This window comes from Monopterus albus, unplaced genomic scaffold, assembly GCF_001952655.1.
Source record: "Monopterus albus unplaced genomic scaffold, M_albus_1.0 scaffold6.1, whole genome shotgun sequence".
NCBI classification, from domain to species: Eukaryota; Metazoa; Chordata; class Actinopteri; order Synbranchiformes; family Synbranchidae; genus Monopterus; species Monopterus albus.
The window spans coordinates 2,174,992-2,202,486 of NW_018127886.1; the positions used below are offsets into that span (position 1 = coordinate 2,174,992).

The 27,495-nt window shown below is 40.3% G+C and overlaps 2 protein-coding genes and 1 long non-coding RNA gene across 3 annotated transcripts; all 3 read right to left on the reverse strand.

The window, feature by feature from the left end:
- Positions 1-3,060: 3,060 nt before the first annotated feature.
- LOC109971183 (uncharacterized) lies at positions 3,061-4,097 on the reverse strand. Its single transcript, XR_002276512.1, has 4 exons — positions 4,037-4,097; positions 3,908-3,934; positions 3,656-3,678; positions 3,061-3,377 (listed from the first exon to the last, which is right to left on the reverse strand). It is a non-coding gene; the product is annotated as an uncharacterized LOC109971183 (long non-coding RNA).
- A 661-nt stretch (positions 4,098-4,758) lies between these two features.
- On the reverse strand, positions 4,759-10,544 carry pa2g4b (proliferation-associated 2G4, b). The gene is made up of 13 exons (XM_020619175.1): positions 10,271-10,544; positions 8,678-8,806; positions 8,491-8,596; positions 8,304-8,373; positions 8,065-8,157; positions 7,910-7,973; positions 7,739-7,817; positions 7,571-7,649; positions 7,329-7,462; positions 7,139-7,233; positions 6,085-6,212; positions 5,850-5,903; positions 4,759-5,768 (listed from the first exon to the last, which is right to left on the reverse strand). The coding sequence occupies exons 1-13, from the start codon at positions 10,356-10,358 to the stop codon at positions 5,709-5,711; spliced, it is 1,179 nt and encodes a 392-aa protein (XP_020474831.1). The 5' UTR covers positions 10,359-10,544; the 3' UTR covers positions 4,759-5,708.
- A 1,053-nt stretch (positions 10,545-11,597) lies between these two features.
- On the reverse strand, positions 11,598-25,603 carry erbb3b (erb-b2 receptor tyrosine kinase 3b). The gene is given in 29 exon segments (XM_020619163.1): positions 11,598-12,839; positions 12,994-13,285; positions 13,402-13,473; positions 13,566-13,742; positions 13,988-14,085; positions 14,176-14,322; positions 14,428-14,503; positions 14,624-14,724; positions 14,727-14,769; positions 14,862-15,047; positions 15,249-15,347; positions 15,492-15,611; positions 15,716-15,857; positions 16,270-16,326; positions 16,992-17,149; positions 17,338-17,431; positions 17,532-17,664; positions 17,960-18,162; positions 18,420-18,510; positions 18,756-18,829; positions 18,913-19,030; positions 19,120-19,233; positions 19,602-19,743; positions 20,157-20,275; positions 20,493-20,555; positions 20,666-20,791; positions 22,181-22,367; positions 22,595-22,749; positions 25,282-25,603. Coding segments are annotated over 29 exon segments (4,365 nt in total). The 5' UTR covers positions 25,355-25,603; the 3' UTR covers positions 11,598-11,934.
- Positions 25,604-27,495: the final 1,892 nt, after the last annotated feature.

Here is a 27,495-nt window from a genome sequence, read left to right on the forward strand (position 1 = left end):
TAGGCTACTATGTGTTTGTTTTGAAGCTATTCCTTTCTTTGTATTAAGCAGCTGTGTTTTTAAAATTGTTATTGTAGATCTCATAACAGTTTTGTGCTGAATTTTGACCTCAAGCTTATCAAATGTCTGTTCTGTTGGTATAGCAAATCTCCAAACTGGTATTATCTTGTCTTGGTATCTACCTTGTCTCTCTGGGTTGTAACTGTGTTCATTAAAAAATACTGATGTTTCCTTACAAGAAAGAAAAAGAGAATCGTCCTCATTCTGGTCTTCTCAGGCCCGCATCTTACAAAACACAGTATTTTCAGCACACTGAAGAACATTTTAAGCAAAAGAAGTTATCTTTGATGAGTTTTTTCTTCACCCCAGATGTAACAGCTGTATTGTTTGCAATAGTTATGTACTGATATATTCTGCCAATTCAAAAGCAATAATCTCACTTTACTGGACAAAGCAGCCATGACCACATTTTTGCCATCAATACACTATGCTATTTGTTTGATAATATGTTCTAATTTTTACAGATTTGTTTCCATTATCTGCAGTAAAATCATGGAAAATGTGGCTGTTGTGATGGAAATCTGTACCAATCACCAAAATGACCTCCAATACAACTATAACGCACATTTGTTAGCAAGGAACAACAAGCACATATTAACAAACATCCACATCACTGCATCAATTTAACTGGTGAAAACAGCAGTTTTGTTTTCCAGCAGGGAGAAGCAGAAGTAGCAGTCACAAGATGATGAGTCTTATCTATGCAGTGGAAATGACACAGTAGGCTACAGGCCAAGCGCAGGAAGTAGCAGTCACAAGATGATGAGTCTGCTACAGGCCAAGCGCAAAATCAACAGTTATTTTTTAACTGGGTCTTGTGTTGATCAGATGGCACAGTTTGGCTTTGCCAATACAGTCACGTGGACTTATAATCAACAGTGAGCAAATGTATTTATTACTCCTGCTTGAAGTACTTCTGCACTATAGATTACAGGAGAAGCTGTTAATTTAATGGACAAGGAAATAACTTGGCTCTTGCTTTGTGTTATGTATAAATGTGTAACTATTTGTTTGGAAGAACAGACATTACTGGTATTCAGAATGGTGATGACTTTGTACAGCATGGTTTTCAGTCCTGTGAATCAACGTTCATGCTTAAATATTTAATGTTAAAATTACTACACACTTAACATGCCACATTACTTGAGGAAAACTGACTTCCCGTACCCTCACCATACCAATACTGTATATGTAGGCCTGCTGTTTTCTGGCCAGAACATAAACCATGCCATCTGCTGAACATATTCAGTGACTGCAACTGAAAACAGCAGAGAATTTATATGTTCATTTGCATGTTTCTCAGTTACCATTAAGGAGAAAATGCAGCACAGAAAGTTTGGCTTTGAAAAGCAAGACTAAGACTTGGAATCATTGTGCCAACATTAGTCCTTTTACCAGAGAGAGTTAAGTAAATAATATAGATTTGTTACAATTTACACTTGGCCATGCTTTATTAGATCAATTTATGCACCAACTAACCAACCTTTGTGCCATGCAAACATAAGAATCCTGCTTCCACTGATCAGGACAGAGTCAGCACTGTTTGGTTGTTCCCTTTAAGTTACACCATCTATCTGACCTGGACTTAATCCTACAGTTAGAGTCAGTAATAAGAGGCACGTGAATCTCTGCCAGCACAAGCTCAATTCAGCATCACCAGGACACTTAAATAAACACAAGAATCGTAACTCAAGTTAGACATAGAAAACGTTACAACACATGGACACCCCAGTCATTTCTTATCATTAGGCCTCATTATATTTTGGGAGTCGCTTTTGGCCTGTTCAGAAAATGTAGTGTAGAGTAGTTTGCATTGTTTTGTTTTACTGTGCCATGATTCTTACTTGTGCCTTGAATGGGAAAGCATGCTTTGTGATTCATGGGATATAATGCATTATACATCACCTCATTCTGACAGCATTATTAACTTTACAGCTTCAGCTTGGGGTATAACTGCAAATGGATTAGAAAATGACATTGTAGGAGGTAACGACAGGGACACTATGCTCTCTAATAAGGTTTTCCAAAAACAGCCTGATTATAATTCACCTTAGTTAAGGTCAGGATGAATTATTGAAGTTTAAGGGTAAAAACAAGATAAAGTGCTGGTGAGTTGTTTGCCCTGAATGTGCTCTGTACAATGGTTACATCACTCACACACTCACTCAAGTCATGGGATGTGGAGAGAACCTATGTTTTCTAATAGCAACTTGCCCACAACTTTCTGAGAAACACTTATGCAATCCAGTCAGGTTAAAAATGCTCACACCAAGTCACTGAATAGACATGGAACATCATTCGTTAGAACTCAAATCATTTTGCATCGTAAAAGTTGAAAACCTCTATTCAAGATGTAATTGGCTCCAGACATCTTTCTCCCAGGCATCACACATGAATGCATTTGGGATGTAGCATCTAAACAAGACTGATCAGAAGGTTTCACAAAATTATGAGTAATGCTCTGTGCCATGTCTGATCTTGGTGGATGAAACTAGAGCCACACCATTTGTTAGTTGCAGCAAAGTGACAATGCAGCACTAGTGAGTACTGCATTATTACAACTACTGTAGTTTTTGCACCAATGTAATGAAAGCTTTAGCTAGTAAAGGTTACAGCCTGACATTCAAAATGCCTCAGCAGCATTAGGTGGTTCTATTAGCTCAACTTTGACCATCTACAACCTTTACAAAATTTTAGTGAGGCATTCATAATAATCCAAACTGACATTAACAATTGCTCTACTGAATGCAAGTCATAAGCCATGATGGCAAACAATAAGAGGATCCTAAAACTAAAGCAGCTCAATTTTTAATTATTTACACCTGAACTTCTCATACTGTTATATCAAAATGTTCTCATGAAAACTACCCACTTCAACAGTTCAACCAGCAGAGATCACTTTGTGAAAGCTGTTTAATCACTAGACCCATCACAGGAATACTTGGGAAATGAAAGATTATATAATTTGAAAGGAAACAGGTAATAAATAAGATTTGAAAATTCTTTTTTTTAAAGCAAAACCTTTAATCACAGTATTAATAAAACAAATGATAAAAGTTGAGGAATTAAGAGTCCAGGATGTCCCAGAGGAAAAGTCTGAAACCCAGCAGGTCTTGAATGAGCGGCACCAGTATGCATCAGCTGCTGCAACTCCACTGCCTCAGGTCGATATGGACTCGGACTTGACACTGGGAGGGTCCTGGGGTCTCCAGCTGTGCTCACTGGTGTGGTTGTTATCAACATGTGATGTCACAGCCATGGCGAAGAGGACCGTTTACTTAGACCTCTGCCTCATCTTTCTCCTTTTGCGCTTCAGCCTATAATAATATTCAGGTACAGGAAAAGACTTGAGCTCTAAGCCTATAGCAATAATTCGTAATGACATTTAAAGCACCTTATATGAAATTGACTAAATTAATCAAGAGAAAATAATTCAGTCACTACATGTGACGCTTGCACACTAATAGATACACTTAGGTCGGAAAGTGAAATACATTTAAGGCTCGTGTAAACTTTCCTGGTAAGGTTGTTTTTTGTAAACTAAAGTCAATACTTAAGTTACCCTGCTGTTTACCATGCGCTATACACAACTTACCTGCGCATGCGCTTCTTTCTCCACTGCGGAAAAACAAAGAATTAAATTACTTTCTAATTTTATTACGCACTTCTAGAAACATGCTCAAGCATAAACTGAAACAGGCCATACTTCAAAAAGTACAAACTCCACAGTCAAAAGACAACGAATGTGCTGGGGCAAACACTGCTACTCAAACTTGCTAACTAGCAAGCAAATGTTAGCATTATTGAAAACTATGGTTATTGGCTAACAGAGATTAAAAACACAAACCTTAGCTCTCATGTCGAAGCGGGAAAGCTGTAAACACAAGAGCAAATGTACAGGATTAGTTCGATTGGTTTAAAAAGATGATGATTAAATTGGATTCAAACACCAACAACTACATACGCACGAACCTACCGCTAATTTATCGTCTCCGCGAAAGACGTCATATCTCGACGACGACAAATTTGGGTGCGTTGGTTCAAACGTCACCGTGATAGGACCGTAGTGAACTATGGGAAATTGAGTTTTATAGTAAACAAAACAAAAAAAACGGCGATGTACAGTATCAAGTCATTGCTACCACGTTTGAAGGCTTTAAAGTCCATTGTTCCAGTTTTTTATTACTTGAGCAGATCTCGGGAGTAAGGTAGGTGGATTGACATTGATATGAATTTTGGTGTAACAGGACCACTCAAGACATTTTTAGACTCAAAACTCCCAATACTAAAACTTGAGCATTTGTTCCCTAAATTTACATTCCCATCAGCTGTGAGTGAAATATCTTTCATGTTGAAAAATAACATTACCATAAATGAAGCTACCTGAATGAAAAAATATGAAGTGCCCAAGCGTGATGGATAGGGGTGCACTGTATTTTATTTTAAAATTCAGGCTAGTCCTTTGAGTATAATATGGTATAATTAAATATATTAGCTGAACATAGGCTTGCATCCAAATGGTTTGGTGGCTGCAGTTCTCACACAAGCACAATCAGACTTCAATGAATGAGAGTAAAAATACTCAAGAATGGCAATTCTTGAACAATTTAAGACATAGTTACTCTTTAATGTTAAAAACCATGGCGCACACACTTTTCATTCACCAGAACAATCATCTGAATACACAGAGCTCAAAAATGATGTCAGGTGGCTTTTAATGTTTCCAAAAATAGTCTCTGAAACTGGGATTTGTTTTACAAAGGCATCCATATATTTAACAGGTATGGAATTCTTATGTAAACACAGACTGTCGGGCTTAGCAGTGGCACCAGAAGACTGAATGCTGAACCCTTGGCAGGAGTTAGACCATCCACAACTTAAAAAAAAAAAAAAAAAAAAAAAAAAAAAATTGTTTGCAATTTACTAGTTAAATTACTCAAATGGTAGGTCAATGGTAGGTCTTAAAATGACAGCTTGTTAGCCAAGTAGCCTGCAGTAGATGCCTAGAAGTATACACAAAGTACTAGTAGACATAACTAAGCAAGAGCAAGATAAATGCTGTAATTATGCTGAACTCAGCAGTAATGATGACCAATAATTTCATGCTTTAAACTGTGTGAACATCATGACATCATGTGGGTGTTTACACATTTCTGCCCATGACAAGTTAACATTCATTTCAAAAGCATGGCTTCAGGTTTATGACCTCAAGGAAGTTATCAAAGAGCCAAACGATTACATTGACACAGTACTGTGTATTCATCATCCTTGGCTGCTCTGTCAGACTCATTTTCCAAATCTTTTACTACAGTTATTGTGGAAAAAGGGACGAAGGCTCAAGGACAGTCAAACGTTCCAGTGAGTATAAGCACTTGCACAAAATATCCTCTCTCGCAGAAGAACTGTGTCCACTGTTTAAGAGAATGAGGCTGTCTCATGGACAGTGAGATTTGCTAGGGACATGTGTGTGTGTTTTATGTGGAGCAACAGATTTTAGGAGCAGCATCATCCCAGACTGACATCAGTTAGATTCTGAGGTATTCACAGCAGCTATGGCTGCAAGTGCCTCACACAGCTGGGACAGAAGGATCGGTGACGTCTGTTCTTTGGGCCGTCAGATGTCTGTCAGAATTTCTTGGACAGAGAATCTATTCTGCAGCTTCGGTCTCCGTTGTCTGTCCTGCTGCACTCTCAGCAGTCTTTGAAGCCTTTAAAAAGAAAAGACTGAATTTAGAGAAATCGTTTAGTCTGTGTTTTTATTTCATCAAACATGCTGCCCTGTAACTCACCTTCTTTTTCTTCTTCTTCTGAGTCTTACGGCTGGCTGAGGTAAACAAAACAGCCTTTATTTGGGGGTGGGAAAAAAAAAATCAAAATAAAAATGACTTTCATAACCTCTGGAGGTTCAACACACAATATGTCAAAACATAATAGCTTTGAAAATACAAGGCCAGCTAACAACATACTATAGCAGTTGCATTAACCTCATCCTTTCCTCTCAGAAGAGAGTGCAAAACATTTTACCTTCAGCTCTGGGTCCTCCACCTCATGCTCAGACTTGTAGAGTTCTGGCTCAAAGAGGCTGTTGGTGATTCGCAGGGGTCCGTTGGCCATGAGCAGCAAGGTGAACTTGAACTGGGCTACAAATTCACCTGAACGCAGACACAGAAAGTTGCATTAAACATTTCTACATGGTAAACAGCTTGGCATGGACTTTATAGTGCCGTTATTTATCTGATTCAAGTATAGAGTCAAAAATAAGCCAGCAAATACACAACACAAAAGTCTGCACTGCTGAAGTTTTGTATGCCACAGGTAACAGTGAGAACATGAAACACTCTCCAGGAAGTCCAGTTTGAACAATAAATCAGTGAGTTTCGACACTTACAGGACAATGACCAGAGTTTTTAAGAATATGAGACAGGATTTGACAACTCCGGAAAGTTTTCCAGGCACCAATTTTATATAGTACGCTTTGTAAAGTGATGTGTACTTGGGCACATTTGACAGACCCTTGCAATATTGTCCCAGATGAAAGTGCGGTGTCTGTCCTTTAGTTGACCAAGAAAAAAAAAAAAAAAAAAAATTTCTTTGTTCTAGGTCGCGCTCACACTGGATTGACAAAGAAAACAGACCTGGCTATGTGATCAATTAGACAAAATTCTATTCAGAAGAGAAACTAAATGTGGGAAAAAACTAGGGCTGCAGTGATTAGTTGATCAATCAGTCGACAAAAAGACAACTGTTTAAACAGTTAAATTTGTCATTTTTAAACAGAGATGTCAAACATTTGCTGGTTTCAGCTTCTCAAATGAGAGGCTGTTCATAGCCACACATGATGATAAACTGAATGCATTTGGGTTTTGGACAGTTGCCTCGTCATCACCTGGGGCTGTGGGAGACTACAGAAGGTATTTTTCACACTACCCATGACATGACATTTTGAAGTACCTGAGAAGTCTTCTGGCTACTGAGAAACCTTCATACCTCCCTTTATTTTGTTCCCATATAATACAAACCATCAAGAATTTTAATGGGAAGTAAAGCCCTTAATTACACCTCTGAGTGTTCCACTCACCCTCTTTCTCATGCAGCACACAGAATGGCTGCAGCAGCTCATGCTTGGCACACTCCACCACACCCAACCTGGCCTTGCCTTCATCCTCGAATGCTCTGAGGAGATAAGCAAAGGAGAAGCGAGGGGGTGAAACTTTGGATATGATTAAGTGAAAAGGAAAAAAATATTTGGAAATACAAGCTACTACTACCTCAGAGTGAAAGGCATTGTATCAAAGCGTCTCTCCATTTCACTGAAGAATGTCCGAGACGTCTTCATCTTCAAGCCATACACCTTGTTGGGGTCTCGTTTGTAAACAGTGGTCCTCTGACCTCCATCCTTTGCCTAATCCACCAAACAGAACTTATGTAATTAAATCCTTGTCTTTATGGAATTTTCAAAATGAAGGTGGAGGGGAAAAAAAAAACAATTCTACACCAAATTTCCTCTTACCTTCCCCTCTCCAGTGCTGATAAGCACATCAACTGCATATACCTCATGCACCTCAAACTCAGCCTTCTCATGGTCCTTTCTACATAAACAGAGTGACAGGTTCATCCACCTGAGAAAAAGGATCACCCACCAGGTCACTGATAATAAACGCTTGCTGAGTGAACTCACTTTTGCTGGTCTGTTGGGTTTTGGATGATGGTTTTCTCCCCATCAATCACATGCTGTTTGAGCTGATGGGACAGCATGCCTGTATACAATGAAAGAATAAACTGCATGTCAAAGAATTTCAGACAAACATTTGGATGATACAGCTTGAAGGTGCCAAATGTTCACACCCACCCTCAATAGGGGAGCACTTGAATGACTTTGCGATCTTGTTCCAGGCTTCTGTGACCTGTGTGTTCTGACAGAAGAGACACAGTGACAAATATCCAATGAGTTGTGAACAGTGGTGTTTCTAGTCAAATCAGCAGTGAAGGTCACGGTTGTGTTACCTGGTTTCCTGGCTTGACAAGACGCAGAGCAGCCTCAGCACAGAGGTGAGCTGCTTTGATAACATCAGCCTTCCTCCCTGTCACTGGGTTGTCCTGCAGTAACACAAGAGATCAGGTTAAAGTATTACAAGCCGTTAATTGCATAACTACCAAAAGTAATCAAATACATTACAACAACACAACCGACTATTGTGAACGTTACAGCTCAGGCGCCATTTATTTCGACAGTGGTGACATACCTTGGTCACCCCAACAACAAAGCTGTGAGCCACATTTGAGATGAAGCCATCAACATGCACACCCAGGTCACTGCACATGAACAGAACAAGAAAACATGGGATTTATAAAACTAATGCACTGCAGTTATAATATATAGTACAACTTATCTAGTGTACAGGACTGACATAAATAAACTCGGCAGCTTACATCTTGACCAGGTCCCCGTCCTTCAGTATGACATCAGGGTCACTCTTCAGAGGTGAGTAATGGCATACACAGTTGTTAACTGACACACAAGTAGGAAAAGCGATACCTGAGAAAGAGAGGGCATGAATGAGGGAGCGCTGGGTCAGATACGTCGACAGAAACCTCTGAAATGCAACAAAAGACCTACCTTTCTTCATGTCTTTTTCCTTCTTGAAGATTTTCCCAGTCTCTGCCATGATGAAGGCATCTCCCTTTTCACACAGGCTGAGCACAGAGACTCCAGCCATAGCTGCCACAGCTACAGCCTTCAGGGCCTCTGCAGGACAAGAGATAAAAAGAGCCATGATGTTCTTTGGATCTGTTGATTCTGTCGGGTGTCAACTGATTTGACACATCTGCAAAAGTTACTGAGCTACATCCTGAAGAAAACCATTAATACTGAAACATGAATCATTTTCAAAACTAATAATGATATCAACATTATTCCCAGTGCTAGGGATAGGTTTTCATGGCCAAAGAATCATTTCAGGAGGGTCAAACTACCATGGGAGCATTCCTTTAGGTGTAACGGCATCATGGGAACAGTGAGGTGCCTCGGCAGAGGTTTGTACGCTCTGAGTGCTGTTTCTGATTAAATTAGCCAGGCTGCCACAACTGTGGACAGATGGGATGGATAGTTTGGTCAACATTAATGACAATAACTCTTCTTCAGTGTTCAAGGTCACACTGACATCACTTGTTGACAGTAAATTACACTAAACAAGTTAAAGATGCAGCTCTGTGGTAGACTGGTGACCTGTTCAAGGTGCATCTCACCTCTAGCCCAGTGTCAGCTGGGACTGGCTCCAGGCCCTGCAACCCTCTTCAGGAAAACCAGTAGAGATAATGAATGGAAGCTAAACAAGTCAGTGAGGTCATCTTCATCTTTCTGCTTTTCTTTCTTACATTATGGAAAACTGAAAGTTTGTGTGTTTTGGACATTTTATGACACCATCTTTCTGCTCTAGGATATTGTGACCAAATAATTGCTGAGAATATATTGTCAGATTAATAGATAATAAAAACTATAGCTACTTACACATGAATTGTTTTGAAAGGACAATATATCGTAAAGTTTTAGTATTCTAAGGCAGCCTTGTAGCAGGCAGGTGATAAACATACTCCTTTGCAGTACTAATACACTACCTGAAATTCATTTAGTTCAAATTAATGACGGTTTTATTAAACTTTACATAGGTAGCTGTTCAATGTCCGGAATGACAAACACACACAAATATATGGTGTTTGTGCATGTCCGTTTAAATAATATATTTGCGTCAACTACAAGTAATAACAGCACGTTCATTTTGCCATTCATGTTGGTGACTTGTGTTTCAGCCTTCAAACTACAGTATAAATTGAAAAGTGGGATACAGTGTTCGCAACAACCCCATTCAGTTTTTGCACTTGTCATTGTTATCTGCTACGCTAGCGGAGCTAGCTAACGCCTGCTAGCAAGACAGTTAAGCTATAGAGCAATTTAGCTCTCCGGGCTAATGTGACAGCTACGTGACGTGAAACAAATACAGGCGGCTATAAAGAAAAGCTCTGTCTAAATATTTACAAGATCCATATTTTATTTGTTTTAAACATCGGCTGAATTTCTGCCATGACCTACAATTGCTAGTGCTGTGGCACATGGCACAGCTGCTACCTGGGAATGACTAGCTGAGCTGACACTGCTAGCTAACATTAGACCCTGATACTTATAGACTAGTAAACGGCACTGCAGTTCACTTACGATTCGCAATCTCGGCTCCCATCTTATACTTTGTAACCACCAAGTCGTCAGCGATGGTCTGCTCCTGTGTCTCGTCATCTCCAGACATGTTGGCAGTGTATCCGCGAACTCAGAGTAACTTATACCCCGGCGATTCTCAGCCGTTCACAAAATAGACCACGCTGCTCTCCGCCCGACTTCGCCCGGTAGCCTCTGATCACTAGATCCCGCCTGCTGCCAAAGAGACAGTCCGCAGTCAAGATAGTTCTGCCCCAGCCTGGTGCGTTGACTGTGGGGCTGCAAGTAATTACTTTCATTGTTGATCTGTGGATAATTGCTCGATGAATTATTTTGTATATAAATTGTCATTAACTAAGTTACCCAGGCTATAAGATATCACACTTATCACACTCCTTTTTATAAGGCCCTTATGAAAAGGCAGGTATGATAAGATAGTGGCCTATAACATGTTAGGCCATGAAAATTAGCAATGATGGAAAGTAACTACACACATTTACTCGAGTAGGATGCTGTAGCTTAGGCTATTCATAGGCTACATTAAAGAAGAAAATAGGTTTTACTCTTGGCTAGGCTTATCTAATAACTTTACACATTTATGCATAGCCAATAAAATAGGCAGTATTTAAAAAAGACTAAATAGTCTATACTAAGAGATTAAAATGCTTTATTTCATAGTAGAGCATTTCCTGTATTCATTATACAGCATCACAAAGGTGAGGAATAGGCCTAGGCCTACCCACTTTAAAAATCATTTTAATTAATCAATTTTAAATAATTTTAAAAATAATTTTAAGGTTTGGAGTGGTTGGATAAATATGGAAGAGGATTAGCACTACTATGAAAATAAATTTGACTTTTTTCTCCAAAGTCAGAACTCAGTTTTTACAGTGGTCCTAATCCTCCTTAGTAGACAAAGGTGAAGGTGTCACTGTGTCTTTTGGGCAGGCTAAACTGTGACATTTGTCAGCAATTTTTACAAACCACACAATAAATTGATTAAAAATAATAATAATATTTTTAAAAATAAGCAAAATTGATCCATCCCAATTTTATTTCATTTATGAGGCTTTCAGAAGCCATAATGAGGAGCAGATAAGACAGAGGAAGACAGTAAACAGATGTATTCTAAATTTGTGTTATTTGTTTGTTTATATGTTTCAGAGGTGCTATTAAGGACAAAATATAAATAATGAAGAGTTGATAATATAAAAATATGGACATAAAATGCAGCCTAGGCTACCAAAGTAGAGACTGTATTGTTTTATGAGGCACACAATGTAAAAAAAAAAAGTTTGCACTACACAAATCAATGACACAAATGCCTGGATAATTGCAAAATAATTTGTTTATTTAACAGTTCATGTTGTAATAAACTGTACATAAAGACAGCTCTAAGACTTGTGACTTGAACTCCTTGCTCCTTAATGCATCATGTGATGCCAGGTAAACTTTATATGCTTGTTGTTGCCGGGCCACATTTTGCCAGCTATAACAATTATTTTCTTCATAAGCATTTATTTCCTGCACCATAAAACTGTGAAATTAAATTCAAATATGCATTTAGGCTACTGCAGCTTGTTGGTTGCTGTAAAACACCCCCCAAATATATGACGGGAACTACGGCAACTGCAACAATTACTGTGTCCATGTCCCTGTCCACATTATTAGGTGTGTACAGCATCTGGATTGAGGAACAGTCTGCTGTGCCAATAGTCTGGGTTGTCAAATGATGTGTTGCTGCCAGGCTCCCCTATGCCAGCACACACCTTGATGTATCCCCCGATCCCTGCACACCTGCCACTGCCTACCTCCTCAGAAACAGCCCTCCCCTTCGCCAGGAGGTTCTGGTAGTCTGCCTGCTCCCACCCACTGGGCACCACACCAAATCTGGTCATCTCCTCATACTCCTCCCCAATTTCTTCCCCAGCTGTGAGCACATCTGGTCTGGGTATACCCACACCATTCAGATTCCCCCGAAGTGTGGGTTGTTTGTTTGTGTTGTGGTACTTCTCATCTTTCTCTTCCTCCTTGTGCTCATTTTTCAGCACCTCCGCTATTTTTTCTGTTTCCTCTGTCTCCACAGCACTCTTTGCAGATGTTTCACTCCCACAGCTCTCCCATGCAGGATCCTCTTTCTCCGTAGAGTTGGATCGCCTGATATCCATGTATTCATACCTGCCTACCCCCTGGGCTGCCTCTCCTGAATCTTCCACATCTCTGGTCCCACTCTCAGAGTCCCCAGGTAGCTGATGCTTCTCTGTGGAGTCTCCTTGCTCTGCTGCAGTTCCCTCACAATCCTCATCTACTTGCTTAATCTTTACAGCTGTAAATGGTGTCAGTGTTTCTTCATCTGCTGTGTTCTCTATAGGTAATGAAACCATGAACGTTGGAGAAGGCAAAGGTGAAATTGCCACTGAAGGGGCAGCTTCCTGTAATGAGATGCCTCTGACTAAGCAAGGAGGAGACCCTTTGGTCATGATTTCATACTCTTGGGATGGATTTATGACCATGAGAGACCGATTGTTCTTTAGTCTTGAGTTTCTTTGTACAGAATGAGATTCTATAGAGACTGTGAGCCATGAGAGAAAGTGTAGAAGGAAGAAGATCAGGAAAGAAGCTGTGATTACATGTTGTTTATCCTTTCAGTTACAAGTTACTTTTAAAAGGTAACAAAATAGAAAAGTAAAAATGGGGGGGGGAGTATTTTAGTACTTGTAACATACCTCCTTCTGGAGTACCAGCTGATCCAGGTAGGACATAGCCATAGTGGTCCACCTCCTCCTCTTCCTCTGCTGTCCACACCTTATATGATGGTGGACTTGACGCTGTTGAAAGCTTCCTGTGTCGGCCAATGAATATACAAGGATTACCCCTCTCGGAGCCAAATCTGGCCCTGTGAAGACTCCCAGTCCTCAAACCTTCCTCACACAGCTCTGCGTCTCTGCCATTCCCCCTGACCTCTGACCTCTCAGGCAGCGTTCGCACTGAGCTCAAACGAGATCTCTGAAACCACAGCTGAGACAGAACAGAAACACATTTGCACCCTCTGAAACAAATGCTGGTTACGTTAGTCTTAGAGGGTGGGAATGAATTTGTTTTCATGCATTTGTGTGAACGTGTGTCTACAACACCTGGCGGACGCTGTCCACAGGGCTCAGGTTCATTTGCTGGTATCCCAGAAGTCCAACCTGAGAGTTGCCGCTCTACAATTCAGGGAAGAAAGGGTGTTATATACTGGTTTATTTGCCTCTGATCTAGGGACAATGGTCCTTAAAGATGTACAATGTGTGGGTACCCTGTAAGAATTAATCTGTGATCGAGACAGACTCCAAGATGGTGAGTGAAAGGGAGGAGTAGCCAAAACATCATCCAATCCCTCCTCATCTTGGTCTTCTAAATCTTCATCCAGTAGCCCTCGTTCTGATTGTCTTCTATGAATTTCTCCTGAGGCTGCTTCTCCTCCTTCTCCTACCTACAAAATAACACGTGCATACAGGCTTTAAGGCTTGAGGCAGCAGCCAGTGGACTAAGCTGCAAATTTAATCCACTGTAGTGCTGGAATGTAACTAAGTACATTTACTTGACAGCTGATCAGCGAGAATATTTTATTTTGAAGGTGTCACTTTTGTTTAACAAATCAAGCATACCATAAATCAGTCAAAATATTCCTCTGTAGTGTTGTTATTTTTACTTAAGTAAATGATCTGGCTGCCTCACCTTGATGACAAGATATCTAGGTGGGTCTCTTGCCATCCGAGTAAAGTCACTTGCCAGCTCTTTGAAGGTCGGCCTTATATTTTCATCAATCATCCAACCTATAGAGACAAAGTACTTTTTTTTTTCAGATCAAGCATGCATGCCTTTGTGTGTTTGTGCATACTGCTGCATTGTTTTATCACACTCACATTTTACCATGACCATGTAAACATCTATAGTACAGATATGGGGCTGTGACAAACGCTCGCCCTTCTCCAGCAAACTTGGCACTTCCTGTGGCTGCACAAATGCATATGGCTCCGCCCCAAATGACATCATCTCCCACACAGTAACCCCTGTCCAACAGAAGAGACGACATACTGTATCTAACCTCCATCTACCTTCACATTATTTATTGTTACACACTGTATAGCACCACACATACTCACACAGCCACTTACCGTAACTCCAGACATCACTTTGATGAGTGTATCTTTGAAACAAGATGCTCTCAAGTGCCATCCACTTTATGGGTGTCTGGATTAACAGACACATTTTAGACAGGCCACACAAACTTATTCCATTACAGGAGAAGACAGTGAAAACCTCTGTGACTAAAACTGAAAGTGTGTCTTAGGTTAAATGAGTCATAACAACCTTGGTGTCAGTGTAGACGTATTTCTTGTCATCAGGATAAAGGAGGTCTGCAACACCATAGTCAGCGATCTGGACCTGGTAGTCGTTCTTCAGCAGGAAAAAAAATTCCTGTGGACCATACAGTGCTCCTCCAGGTAGTACATGCCCTGAGACACATATACGTACACTTTATATGTATGCACTGACAGCTTGTTTGAAATTTTTGTTCCAGCTGACATGTCATTCAAGCTGCACTCACTTTAGCAATCTGCACACACCAGTTTAGCAGGCGCTGGGGGTCCAGGCTGTTCTTGTGCTGTCTGATGTGCTCCAGTAAGGAGCCCTGTGAACTGAGCTGGGTCACCAGTTGCAGACTGGCGCCTGGACAGATGCCCAGCAGCCTAACAATGTAGGGGTGGTCCAGGCTGCCCATGGACAGCATATGCTACACACAGAACCAGATGACAAAATACAGTGAACTTTTTAAGATACCTATATTGAATTTATGTATTTTGTATGAAAAAAATGTTTTTAAATAAGTGTAAATATCTAACCATTTGTATAAACCTTCTCAACATACTCTATACTGCACGTCACATTATTTGCTATGTTTTTTTTCAGGAGTGTAAGAGGGTCTGATTCTCACATCAGTGATCTCAGTGAAGGTCTGTCGGCCTGAGCTATCCTGGATGGTCTTAATGGCCACAGGGATCTTCACTGTATCTCCTTCTGGAGTCCAAAATCCCTTAAACACAAATTAAATGAACACTTGCAGTCACATCACTTCTCACGAGCCTGTGAAACATCTAAGACAAAAATGGTAATAACACACAAATCAGCAAATAATGAGTGAATGTATAGAAAAAGACAGACAGAGGTCAATGAATACCTTGTGCATTGTGCCAAAAACTCCTGAGCCAAGGGCTTTGATTTTTTTCAGCTCTGACTGCCTCAGGATGCGTGTGTGAACTTTGGTACCTTTCTCTCCAGGACCCAGTGGCTCAAAGCTCTGCCAAAAATAACAGTTATTCCCAGATGGCTGTTTTCATGTAGCAGTGAAATCAAATGTAATTTATAGCAGCTCATGAGGTCAGATGGTCTCTAAAGTCTCACCTCTCCACTCTCCAGGTACCTCCTCATGGCTCTCTTCCGACGGATGGCCAGGCCTCGGTGGTACAACACACTCAGGAAAAACAACGCCAGGCAGAAAATCAAGCCAGCAGGGACACCTAAAGCTATACCTGTGATTTGACCGCTACAGAGTGAGGCAGAGAGAGAAGATAGTATGGAAATACAAATTGAAACGGTCAGAAAACAGAGGCCAGAAAAGTTAAAGTGATATGTTGTTATGGTTCAACAATATGCTTTGGCAGAAACTGCAGTTTATCAGCCTGCTCTGTTGAGCAGAGAAGAGGGAAGAGATGAACAGAAACAAAAGGGTAATTTTCTTGATATGATCTGACTTAGTTTTTGTATTTTTTGCTTAACATCCTTTATGAAATGGCTGATTACAATAAATATCTATAAACAAAACCAGTGCTGTGTTTGAAGTGCAGAGGTGCTGGTTCAAATGGAAACACCATCTCGAGCATCACACTGAGCAGCGGTGGGATCAACACACATTGGCCGTGTGGTGCTTTTTATTCACCAGCAGGGAAAACACTCACCTACTAACTGCCAGCCTGGCTGCCCCCAAACAGTTGTTTAATCCTGGGCCTGAGCATCTGAATCAGACAAACACATCATTATTTTCAATTCAATACTGTCCTGCATGTATGGAGATGTATGAAAACACATACAGTGGTGGCAGAAGTACTTAGCTTGTTTACTTCAGAAAACGTATGAATACCACGGTGTGAAAACACTCTGTTAGAAGTACAAGTCCTGCATTCAAATTGTTACTTAAGTAAAAGTATTAGGATAAAATATAAAATATATTTAAAGTACTCATTATGCAGAATGGCACAGTTCACATTAATGTACGTATATCATATTATTGGACTATAATTATTGTGTACCTCACATTTAATCCAGGAACTGGTAAAGGTAGAGCTAATGATAACTACCTTATATGCTTATACTTTGAAGTACTTCGCATACTGATGGGTGATTTGTGAATTTTCCACCAGGGATCAATAAAGTCTTATATTTAATTGAATTAATCTCAGTCTGAAAAGTAACCATTAACTAAAGTTATCAAATATGTGTAGTGAGTACAAAATACATCATTTTTCTGTAAAATGTAATAAAGTTGAAATATTAAGTAGCAGAAAATAAACTTAAATATATTAATTGAATAAATGCACTTCATTACTTTCCACCTCTGAACACACGCACACACACACACACACACACACACACACACACACATACATTAAGTCTGTCTCACCCCTGTGTGCAGTTGTGGTGACATGGTACACAGTGACCATCCCTGTTGGGGTATTTAAAGATCAGCCCCCATTGTTCATCATTGACTCCAGTGGGACAAGAGGACATGCAGAAAGGACCATCTCGAAGATGATCACATTCCACACACTCATCCGCACCCTATCAACAAAAGAGAAAGGAAAGAAAGGAAAATACAGCAGGATTTGCAGCATTGCTCATATTCTTATGTGGTATTTATGAGTATTGGGTATATATATTATAGGTTGGTAAATAGACAGATACGAAGAAAGAGTTCACATGAAGTCACTGGGAAACAGTGTCCCTGTATTATCAAAGGAAGTGATTACCGGCCCAGTACAGCTAACTTTTCGATGCTGAGGCTTACACTCTGGATGACAAGCAATACACTCGCCATCAGGTCCTGCAAATTCTCTTGGAGCTCTAGGGACACAAAATTCAAGAATACAGAGTACAGGAACAGTAAAACTCTCAAAACGCAAACAACATCAGTGTCAAGGGTATAAACTCGTTATCTACTGACCCAGTGTAAAAATTACATTTGTCCACACATGTGCCGTCTCGGCTGTAGTTCTTACAAGAGAGACACTGATCGGGCCCCGGACCCCAACAACCCGAGTCTGAACACAGCTGGTCACACACATGGCCGTCTGCAACTACACACACAGTAATGTAAGAACATCAGGCTGCAGCAACACAACAGTAATTCCTATATTTACTGAATCTAAAAGAGATACAAGAGGATGATGAGGAATCCATTTTTAACAAGATTACGTCTACAGAGAAACTAATAAAAGTCAGTCAGTGTTTAATGCTCCCTTCAGCCGATAACAGTCTGAGATGGGTGTATAGTTTATTCAGGTTACAGACTAACAAGACAAAGAGACAAAATAAATTGAACATTTCCTTTAATATATAGGAGTGTTGCTTTCTGCCAGACCCTGAGCTCACCACACTCTGCAGGTGGCTTGTTACTGTTGTTGAGGTTGTTGTTTCGAACTTGACCTCTGAACAGCTGTGTCCAGTTTACAGTGTGGTAGTAACAGAGGTTGGCATTCTGACCGATGTAGATACTGCCGTGACTGATCTCTCGGAGACAGCGCAGACCCAGTGAGGTCAGAGTGGGGATGTGCATCACCATCAGAGAAAAACGCCTTTGGGTAGACAAAAAGACAAGACGAAAAGAAAAGTATTTAAAACTAATGTCAAAGAATTACTCAGAATTTGTCACTGATTTGCATCTGCAGATTATATTGTACCTCGAAATCTTTGGTATTCCCATATAAAGGGAAATCTTAACAGTTTATTTGTTTTATCAGGTTAATTTATTGTCTTTTATTGATTTAACATCAACAGTAAACAATGCATACAAAGATGCACATCATTTTCAGTTCCAGTAAATATGCCTTACTTGTGAAGCGATCTCCCTTGAATGGTAGTGAGACTCGAAAAAACGGACAGATCGTGTAACTCTTTGGGCCATGACTGAATGCTTAAAATATCTGAGAAGGAAAGACAGTGATAATATGAAAACATGATTTAATATTGTGCCTACTATTATCATTTTAATCTGTAGGAGTAGAATGAAAGAATTTAAAATAATGGTCACCAAAAAGGGAGTAAATAAGTTAAAGCATTATAAAGTATTTACATTTTTTACTTCATTATTCTAAACACACACAACAATGACCAAGCATTGGGATTCATCTGTAATTAACATCAGCAAATATTTCTATGTATAACAAACCTGTTATTTCTCTGACAGTGTGGAACACTTCCAGCTTTTTGGCATCTAGGGGTGGGATCTTATTAAAGTCATCTCTATGAAAAATGAAAACACAGTATGAACCCATGGCCTGTGTGGCACTGCGCTGTGAGATGTTTCAGGCAAGCCAGACAATTACCCAAGAATCCCTAGGACCTGAAAGTGAAGGCTGCCCTGGATCTTGGTGCAGTTGATGAAACTGTCGATGTTGCTGGAGTCCACAGTCTTTCTGTGTTCAGCACCTGTACCTTCACACACTACAGGGATGACCCAACAACATCATTAGCTTTGAAGACTGACAAACCTACAGTAGTGTAATTTGCAGAAAGTCTTTATTAGTGACAACCTTTAGGGCAGAGTCCACTGCAGAGCTCACACTGTCTCTGGCCTTCTCTCTCCACCTCCATCTTGTCTGGAGGGCAGACGCTCACACAGGAGCTGCCATCCACCACAAAATGTGCTGAAAGGACAAAGAAAAGAAAGACAAAGATACATTTCAGAGAGATGGAAACGTGTAAGAAGCAGCATCATGTTTGGCCTGATGCCATCACTTCATGTTATGCTAAGACCAATATGACAAATGTTTGCAATTTTAGGAAGGTTAGTTAAAGTATGTCTGGGGCGGCTGTGGCTCAAGAGGCAGAGCCAACTGGAAGGTCGGTGGTTTGATTCCCATTCTCCCTGGTCCGCATGTCAAAGTGTCCTTGGGCAAGACAGCCCAAGTTGCTTGTGTGTGTAACATACTTGGCCAATAAAAGTGATTATCATTATCATGTTTCACATTGCACTAAAGGTAACGAGAAAATGTGCTGCTACATAAACACTCACTGGGGCACTGAGAGACACAGATGGATCCGTACTGATATTTGGCATTAGGGTTGGTCTCCATTTGAAATTTCTGCTTGTTATAGATCAGAGTCTGGGGACACTGAGGCACACAGGCTCCGGAGTCGTTGAAATGACGACATGCCTATACAGGTACACACACACAGACATGTTTCAGTAGTTTCATCACTACAGGAAATAAGATACTGGAGTCTATTATAGGTAACTGACTATAGAAATCATCTTGAAAGAACCTATAAAATGGTTTGTATGTTTTTGCTCAAAAATAATACAAGTCCTTTCGTTGCACAGATTATTTCTGTTTAATATGACTTCTGGTTGCTTTCAAAATTAATATTTGAATTAGATGTCTCGACAGCTATTGAATGGATTGCTGTGAAATTTGGTTGTTTCACTTGGGATGAATTGTAATAACTTCATAAAGGACACAAAGCACTTGGATGCCTCAATACAGCTTCGGTATATTGTCTTCAAACACAATGTTCTTCTGAATCTTATCGGTTGAATCCTGTACAGAGACAAAGACAGAGCACTTACAAAACAATCCACATCCAGAGGGCCTTTACATCCAGCGGCACACTCTATGTGACAGCAGTCCCTGGGGCTCGTCCCAAAACAACGGCCATTACACTGTGGCGCGCACACCGTCTTAGTCACTGGGACAGACGAGAGAGATGGGTTCATCAGAGGGCAACCAAGTGCATGAGTGTGTTGTCTTTGTGTGTGCATCTCTCTGTCTCAGTGAACTTCTGTCTGAGACAGAGAGACATTCAGTAAAGAGAAAAAAGGAACGCAAGAGAGTGAGAGAGAAAGAGAGAGAGAAGTGCAGAGAAACAATGAGGAGGAAAATGGAAACAACAACTGGGCACTCACAGATCTGACACTGGCCCTTATTTGGCCCCCAGCAGTAATCTCCACAAGATTTGTGGCATGGGCCTGAGGGACAAAATGAGATCAAGAGACAGAAAGACAGGTAGCACATATAAGAAAGAGACAATGTAGAGATAGTTTTATGATAAATGTAATGTGACTATCCCAGCACTTGCCTCTATCGCCGTTGTACCGGATGTCAATAGGTGCACTGTTATCCTGGATAATATCTTGCCAGAAGATCCAGGGGCCATAATTCAGGTACGTGTTGTTGATAATCTGCACGCCCCCCTCCAGAATCTCTACAAAGAAATGGATGAAACATGATACAAGCTATAAAGAGACAACAGACAAGACATTCTAATATTATAGTAACGCTTGAGTTTAATATTTTGTATAAATATTTTGCACATCTATAATACAATTTACCTAAAGGATTTTTTTCTACCCATTTTCTTGTCTGGCAGCCAAGTATCGATATCGCTGTCACATGCAATGGTCAAATAAATACTCAATAATTACCTTGGCTGAGGCAGAGGTAGTGTTTTTACTGGTGTTGGTTTGTTTGTTGGTTTGTTCACAACATAACTCAAAAAGTAATGAATGGATTTGAATGAAATGTTTTGGAGCGGTAAGGTATGGACCACATACGGACCAATCCATTCAATTTCGGTGCTGATCCAGATCATCATTCAAATCCAGGAGTTTGTTTAAAGGATTCTTCACCATTGTGAGACAGGGCCAATCTCATTATTTCTGCTTATAACTCCACACATAATGCCAACAATACTTGTACAAAAATTGCACAGTAACATCAACATAAGATCTACCACACACCAAAGTCTGATCTGGATCTTGCTACTGTGACACGAGAAATAACACTACAAACTTGCAACTAGCAACAAATTCGAGCTGAAACTGGTGATTCAGTAGGGTGTCAGTAGAGTTGACGTATCTTCGAAAGTTACTGAGCTTGATCCTGAAGAAAACTGCCATTATTTAACTATCATTTTTCTTGAATAACTTTTGAAATAACAATGTGATTACAAATAATAGAGGTAGGTTTTCACAGTCAAGGAATCATATGATGGGGTCAAACTATCATAGAAATAATGCATTTAGGTATAATGGTATCATGGGGAAACTGAGGTGCCTTGGCAGTTTGTGCTGTCTAGTTTAAAAGTACTTACAGTAAACATTTTCCTCTTAAAACCAAAGTTGTTATCCCCTAATGCCCTGATGGCTTGACATGGCCCTCATACTCACATGGGTCAGTAGGTATTTTATTAATATCCCATATGTATTAAATAATTACAGTGTAATATAGGAGCTGTAATATAAGGCATTGCTGACATTATATTTTCCTTTTTTAGAGTTTCAAGAAGCTGCAGCACCCTGGGAAAGCCTTCTTTCTTGCAGTCCCTATATCTGAGTCTGCCTCAAGGTTAGTATAGTTTTTCTCATTCTTAACTAACACTCTACAAGGTATGAGTCACACACCCACCAAGGTGACCTTTTGTTACCATGGGTCACACTCTCTTCACCATCACGGAATGGAATTCAGAGGTCTTTGTTTACGCTGACTTCAGTGCCTTATGTGAATCACTGAAAAACACCATGTATAGGATGTCTTTTGCTCATGCTTCCGTTTTCCTGTCTCTAATGTCTCTTCCCTTATTAGCCCTCTTTACCTGTCAGATTTGCGAGCCCCAGCTGCCGCAAGCCATTGGATCCATCTTTAGGGTAGTTGAGGAAGACAGAGAGGGCAAAGCGTCTTTCATACAGGCTGGTTCCTCTGATGACCCGCAGCTGTCCTAAAGGAATCTCCTGAAAGTGGTTCATAGCAATAAGGATGTAGCCAGTCACCTCGCGGATTGTCTGAAAGGAAGATCATCAATATATGAACTACCAGGCATTTAATTTGATCTGCTCCACTTCTAAGGTATGCTGAATACGCAAGACAACCGATAGAACAAATAGGGGGAAGACTTTCTTAAAAAGTCAATTAACAGACCGGTAAGCAGTACAATATTACAAGTGTAATGTAACTTCAAGCTTGTACAATCAAAGCAGCTGAGAGACAAGGGAGTGAAGCACAGTTTTACCTTGAGGAAGGAAAAATCCCAATTACTCTCAATTTGAGTGATCTCTAGGTTTCCCATGATGATCTCACAGCCATCATACCGGTCCTTAATCAGGTTGTACTGATTCTCCTGGGAGCCTGTGGAGCTGAGTCCGTTCTGTGTACCAGGACAAACCACTGACATATACGGGGAAGAATGACATGTTGTGTTTTAGGGAGGAAAAACTATACGGTTTACAGGATAGGTCCATGGTTTTAAAACCCTCCTCACATATACACTGAATGGGTTTTTGGCTGCATTTTTGAAGCAGTTTTATAGTAAGTGATGGAGAACAGAATTCACAGTCCTTATTCTGCATAGTAATGGCTTCTAACATTAAGTTGAAGCTGCTATGACTCTTCTGCACACTGACTTAGTCAAATCAAGTGGGGTATGTTCTAAAGTTACAGACCTTTTAGTGCAAAATTCACAAGGGTTGCTTGTTTGCTAACATAGCAGATGGATGAAAACACACAGAGGGAATTTTGTATTAAAAACAGCACCGCCTGGAAATGGCAAACTCAGACTATTTAACCTTTACATTAGCTTCAGTGGAACTTTAGTGATTTTGAAGCAGAGCAAGAACTGTGGTTTTTGTCCCTTCTCACGTACAATGAAACTGCTTTAGAAGTTGATCTTTCTGCAGATAGAACACCAAATCTCCTTCAATGCATATATATGGGCATGTTAGTATTGTTTTAAGACAAACAAAACATGTGTGAGCCCATCCTTTAAGGGTTGGCATTAAGCATTAATAATAAGAGAAGCATTCATTTCTGAAAGCACAGAACCTCCCTCACTGGGATTATAAAGAAAGTGTGAACCAATACATCACTTTTACTTTCTCAGGCAGCCATTGGGTTCCATTTGTGGAATTAAAATCACTTATCACATTTTGGAAATTTGGTCATGTAATCCACCACAGTGGACAATAAGTCTGCACATGAGAACACTTGTCAGCATTTTCAATGCAGTGCAGGCTCTTTAAAATCAACCTGCATTTACAGTCCATGAGCCTATGATGTAATTTTGACAAAGACTGAGGCAGACTTGACATCTGAACTGTAAATGTTACTGCTTAGGCTGCAAATGTATTTTAACATGATAAATAAATGGTATTAATAGTGTTCTCCTTTAAAACTGAACAAATGCTGAATGTCTGAGGGTCGATGTTCTATTGTTTCTGCTGTGAGTCTTCCTGATGCTGTGTATTGTGCTGGGTTGGATGCACAGTTTGATGCGAAGCAGGGTAAAACAAGCAGGCTATAACCCCACCACACGGAGCAGTCCAGGCCTGGGGCTGACAGAGTGGAGGCCGAGGGTCAGGAGAGCAGGGCTCCTCTCACACAAAGTGCTTCATTGTGATAAAGCTATAAATGTGGACAGTATCCCAGTGAGTGAAGAGTGATGCACTGACAGAGTGCTTCTGTGTGTCTGCATATGTGTGTGTCTGAGCGGCCTGCGTTGCTGAGATCATACCAAAAGACAATAGGCCATGTGTGAGCTGGACATTCTGGCAGAGGGAAGGGAAATGTTGTGATCGGAAGGAGACGTACACATCATACCGTACTGACCAGAAAAGCAAAACTAATAAAAACCTGCGGTGCTGGTCCTTCATAATTAGACACCTGCAGCAGACAACACATCACATTTCCTGTCCTCACTGGGAACATGCAGAGGTGTAGCCCAGAATCTTCTAGTTACTCTAAAATGAAGTTAATTACCTCCATAAACAGCATGAGGCTTGTTACGTACACTTATACAGATAGTACTCGAGAGCCACATGTTGACTGTAGCAAAACCCATAGCTTTATGCCATTATTCATTTATGAATGTCTTGAGTAAACACTGACACTGAATAGAAGTTGAATTCATAGTTAATCTGGTAGGGCTGCAAAACACTTCGACAGGCACATAATCCAAACATGTTTAAGCTTTTAAACTTAATATTTTGTTATATGTTATATATCTATCTATATTTTAATATTTTTATTTTTTGTATAAATGTTTATATAAAAACTCATTCTTTTGTCAATATTACTAAACACTGTAACACCATTCTTGTGTTAATTCCCCCTATTTAGAATTCAAAAGCAGTATACAAACACTTAGTAAATGATTTCTAACACATTTTAACGACATTGTGAGCAGACATACATGTTTATATTAAGAAAAGTATCGCTGGTAGCTTAAATCTTTCCAACTGGACCCTTGCCATACTGACAATGTTTCCCCCACTAGGGTATTTCATTAATCATTAGCAGTATATAAAGTAGTGACCAGGCTTTCAATAGAACACAGTAAGTACTGTGTGATGTGAGACAAAGGAGAGGAGAGATTAGGGTTAATAGCTCATAAAATGCTACTTTCTTAACCTCTGGCAAGTCTGGACAGCATCCTGTTCTATTGAACAAACTAAATGTAATTGCATCCAGACCATGATGGTTGCTATAGTTTTTGAGTGGGGTTAGATAGGTGGTGAGGAGTGACGGCCAACAGGTGACTTGTTTAAGTGTAGAGAAATGATAACATGGAAAAAATAACCACAAGAAATCTTCTTTTCCTGGTTCAAGTTAAATATGGACTGTACAGCTAAACGTCTCTGGTTAGTAAGTAGAATTACTGCAATGAAAACACAGTTTGGAGACAGTGTTATGAACTGGTCCTACCTTCCTGGGTTTGGGTTGATCCCGTTTGTAGCCTCCATAACGTTACACACAGCAGAATGAGTCGCCACTGCATGTTGGTGTCCAGTCTGTTTAGTGAGATAATAGCATGTACAGACCTGTGTAGTCCTCTGGACAGTCACTGCTTTTCAGGGAACAATTATGAATGAAGGAAACATCTATCTCAAACCAAAAAAGGATTCAGGTTCCACACGATGTCGCTGTAGGACGAGCAAAAAAACAAAATCCTGTCTCATGTAAAAGTGAAGGAGAAATGCAATTCCTTTCTTAAAACTTCACACAGGACATGAGTAATTAAAGATAAGTCGCGCCAAGTGCAAATCTGAAAACAGCTAAGAACAAGTGGCAGTTTATCTACATGCTGGGTTTTCCCTCCTAGATAGGGACATGTGATTGGCCAGGAAACCGATTTACTGGCCAATCAGACGTCGGTCCGTCATTTTGTTTACGAGCTGCAGCACCAATTGTTGCATTAAACATGCAGATGCACAAATTTTTGCTAGATTAACGCAGAATATTTAAAAATGTTTTTTTATTTGATCCCACAAATACAATACAACAAACACATTAGGCATACACAGAAAAAAAGATGAAGACAACAAAATAAAGAAAACATCTGATGAAACAGTTCTCAGTTTTTTACCTTCAGTGTGTCTAGTGTCTGCTTTTGTGTGAACCCTGGCGTTATGCTAGTGATGAAAATTGGAATATGCTGCTTATAATACAGCAAACAAATGCTTGTGGTCTAAATCTTTAACATGCACACGAATGTGAACTCTGTGCATCGTCTGAGTTCCTTTGCATGCATTTGTTTTGGTTTGATGTTTTCAGCTGCTTCATGTGGAAGCAGTGTTGCGGTCTCTTAGTCTGCGCCCAGCGATGTGAGTGGGTGCACTGTTTTCCCTGTAAAGAGCAGTATTGTCCCCACAGCCCCGTCAACTGGTTAATCACCTCTTTGATGCCTATGGAGCAGTCTGCCACAGTGGGCACATTGTCAGACGGGCAAATGACTTCTGAACCCCAAACAAGAACATGTTTAATTTGAGAAGATGGCCTCAGAGCGTTCAAGATTCCTGAACATGAAGCTTTGAATGGGGGGGGGCCTCACTCATGGATGGATATCAGTAACTGCTTCTGACAGATGCACTGTTATAGTTATTTGTTGGAGGAGAGAGAGAAATAGCTAAACAGTTGCTACTTGTACAGAAAGATTGTCAACATGATCATTTTTCAATGGAAATTTGATTCTACTGATGAATCTGGTACACTTCATTAATAAAAGCCATCAAATAAAAGAAAACAAACGAATTGTTGTCTTATTTGTGCACCAGCGTGTACTATAGGCTGAAATTATAAATGCCTTCACTTAGCAGTTCTGCATCCAGCAGGAGGAGACAGAGTCTAAGTATTGGTGCCCTGAGCTGATGCTGGTGCACTCTCAGCAAGAGTTCACACCTGCAGGACTGCTTTAAAACTGTTAGTCTCTGATCCATGTATTTTGCTACAATCTCTATTCAGCTTCCATTAATGCACTGAATAATGAAAAACATGATTACTCAGGACGTTGGAAGATATTTTAACAATTTGACTCAGTCTTGTAGTGATAAAGTGCATTTAGTGTAAATTTTTTCCCCCTAATTCTCATTAAAACAATGAAAAGTGAAAAATATCAAAGTGGAAATGATGGTGATACCAAACGAATACATATTTATGATTGTTTTTCATATTCTCAGAAGGTTTCTGTGTTGTCCATAAGTGTTAGATGAGTCCATGGTTTCTGCAGAGTTTGTCACTTACAGCCTCGCCATGGTGTCAGCCCTGGTGGCCCTGTCCCTTCCAAGACAAGCTGTGAGGGTGACTGCTGTGGCATTTTATAGTTGCCACTCCCTTCAGAGATTGATGAATTGATTGTGGAGCTGCTGCCAGTGTGTCTGTGCCCTGGGCAAAGGTGTCCTGGTTACGGGTGGGAATCCCAGCTATGGCATCTGCCCTGGGGCTACTATTGTAGCTATCCTGCAGGGGGTCCTGGGGGCTAGTAGCCCTGGGAGCAGCACTGACCCACATACTGCTGTCACACCCCTGGAGACACAGCAGTGCTCTCCCTAACACGGACCTCTGATTGGCTCAGATAAAATGACTTTCTGTGAAGTGCAGGGAAACTACCTGATTGTGCAACCCGCTCTTGATGACAGCAGT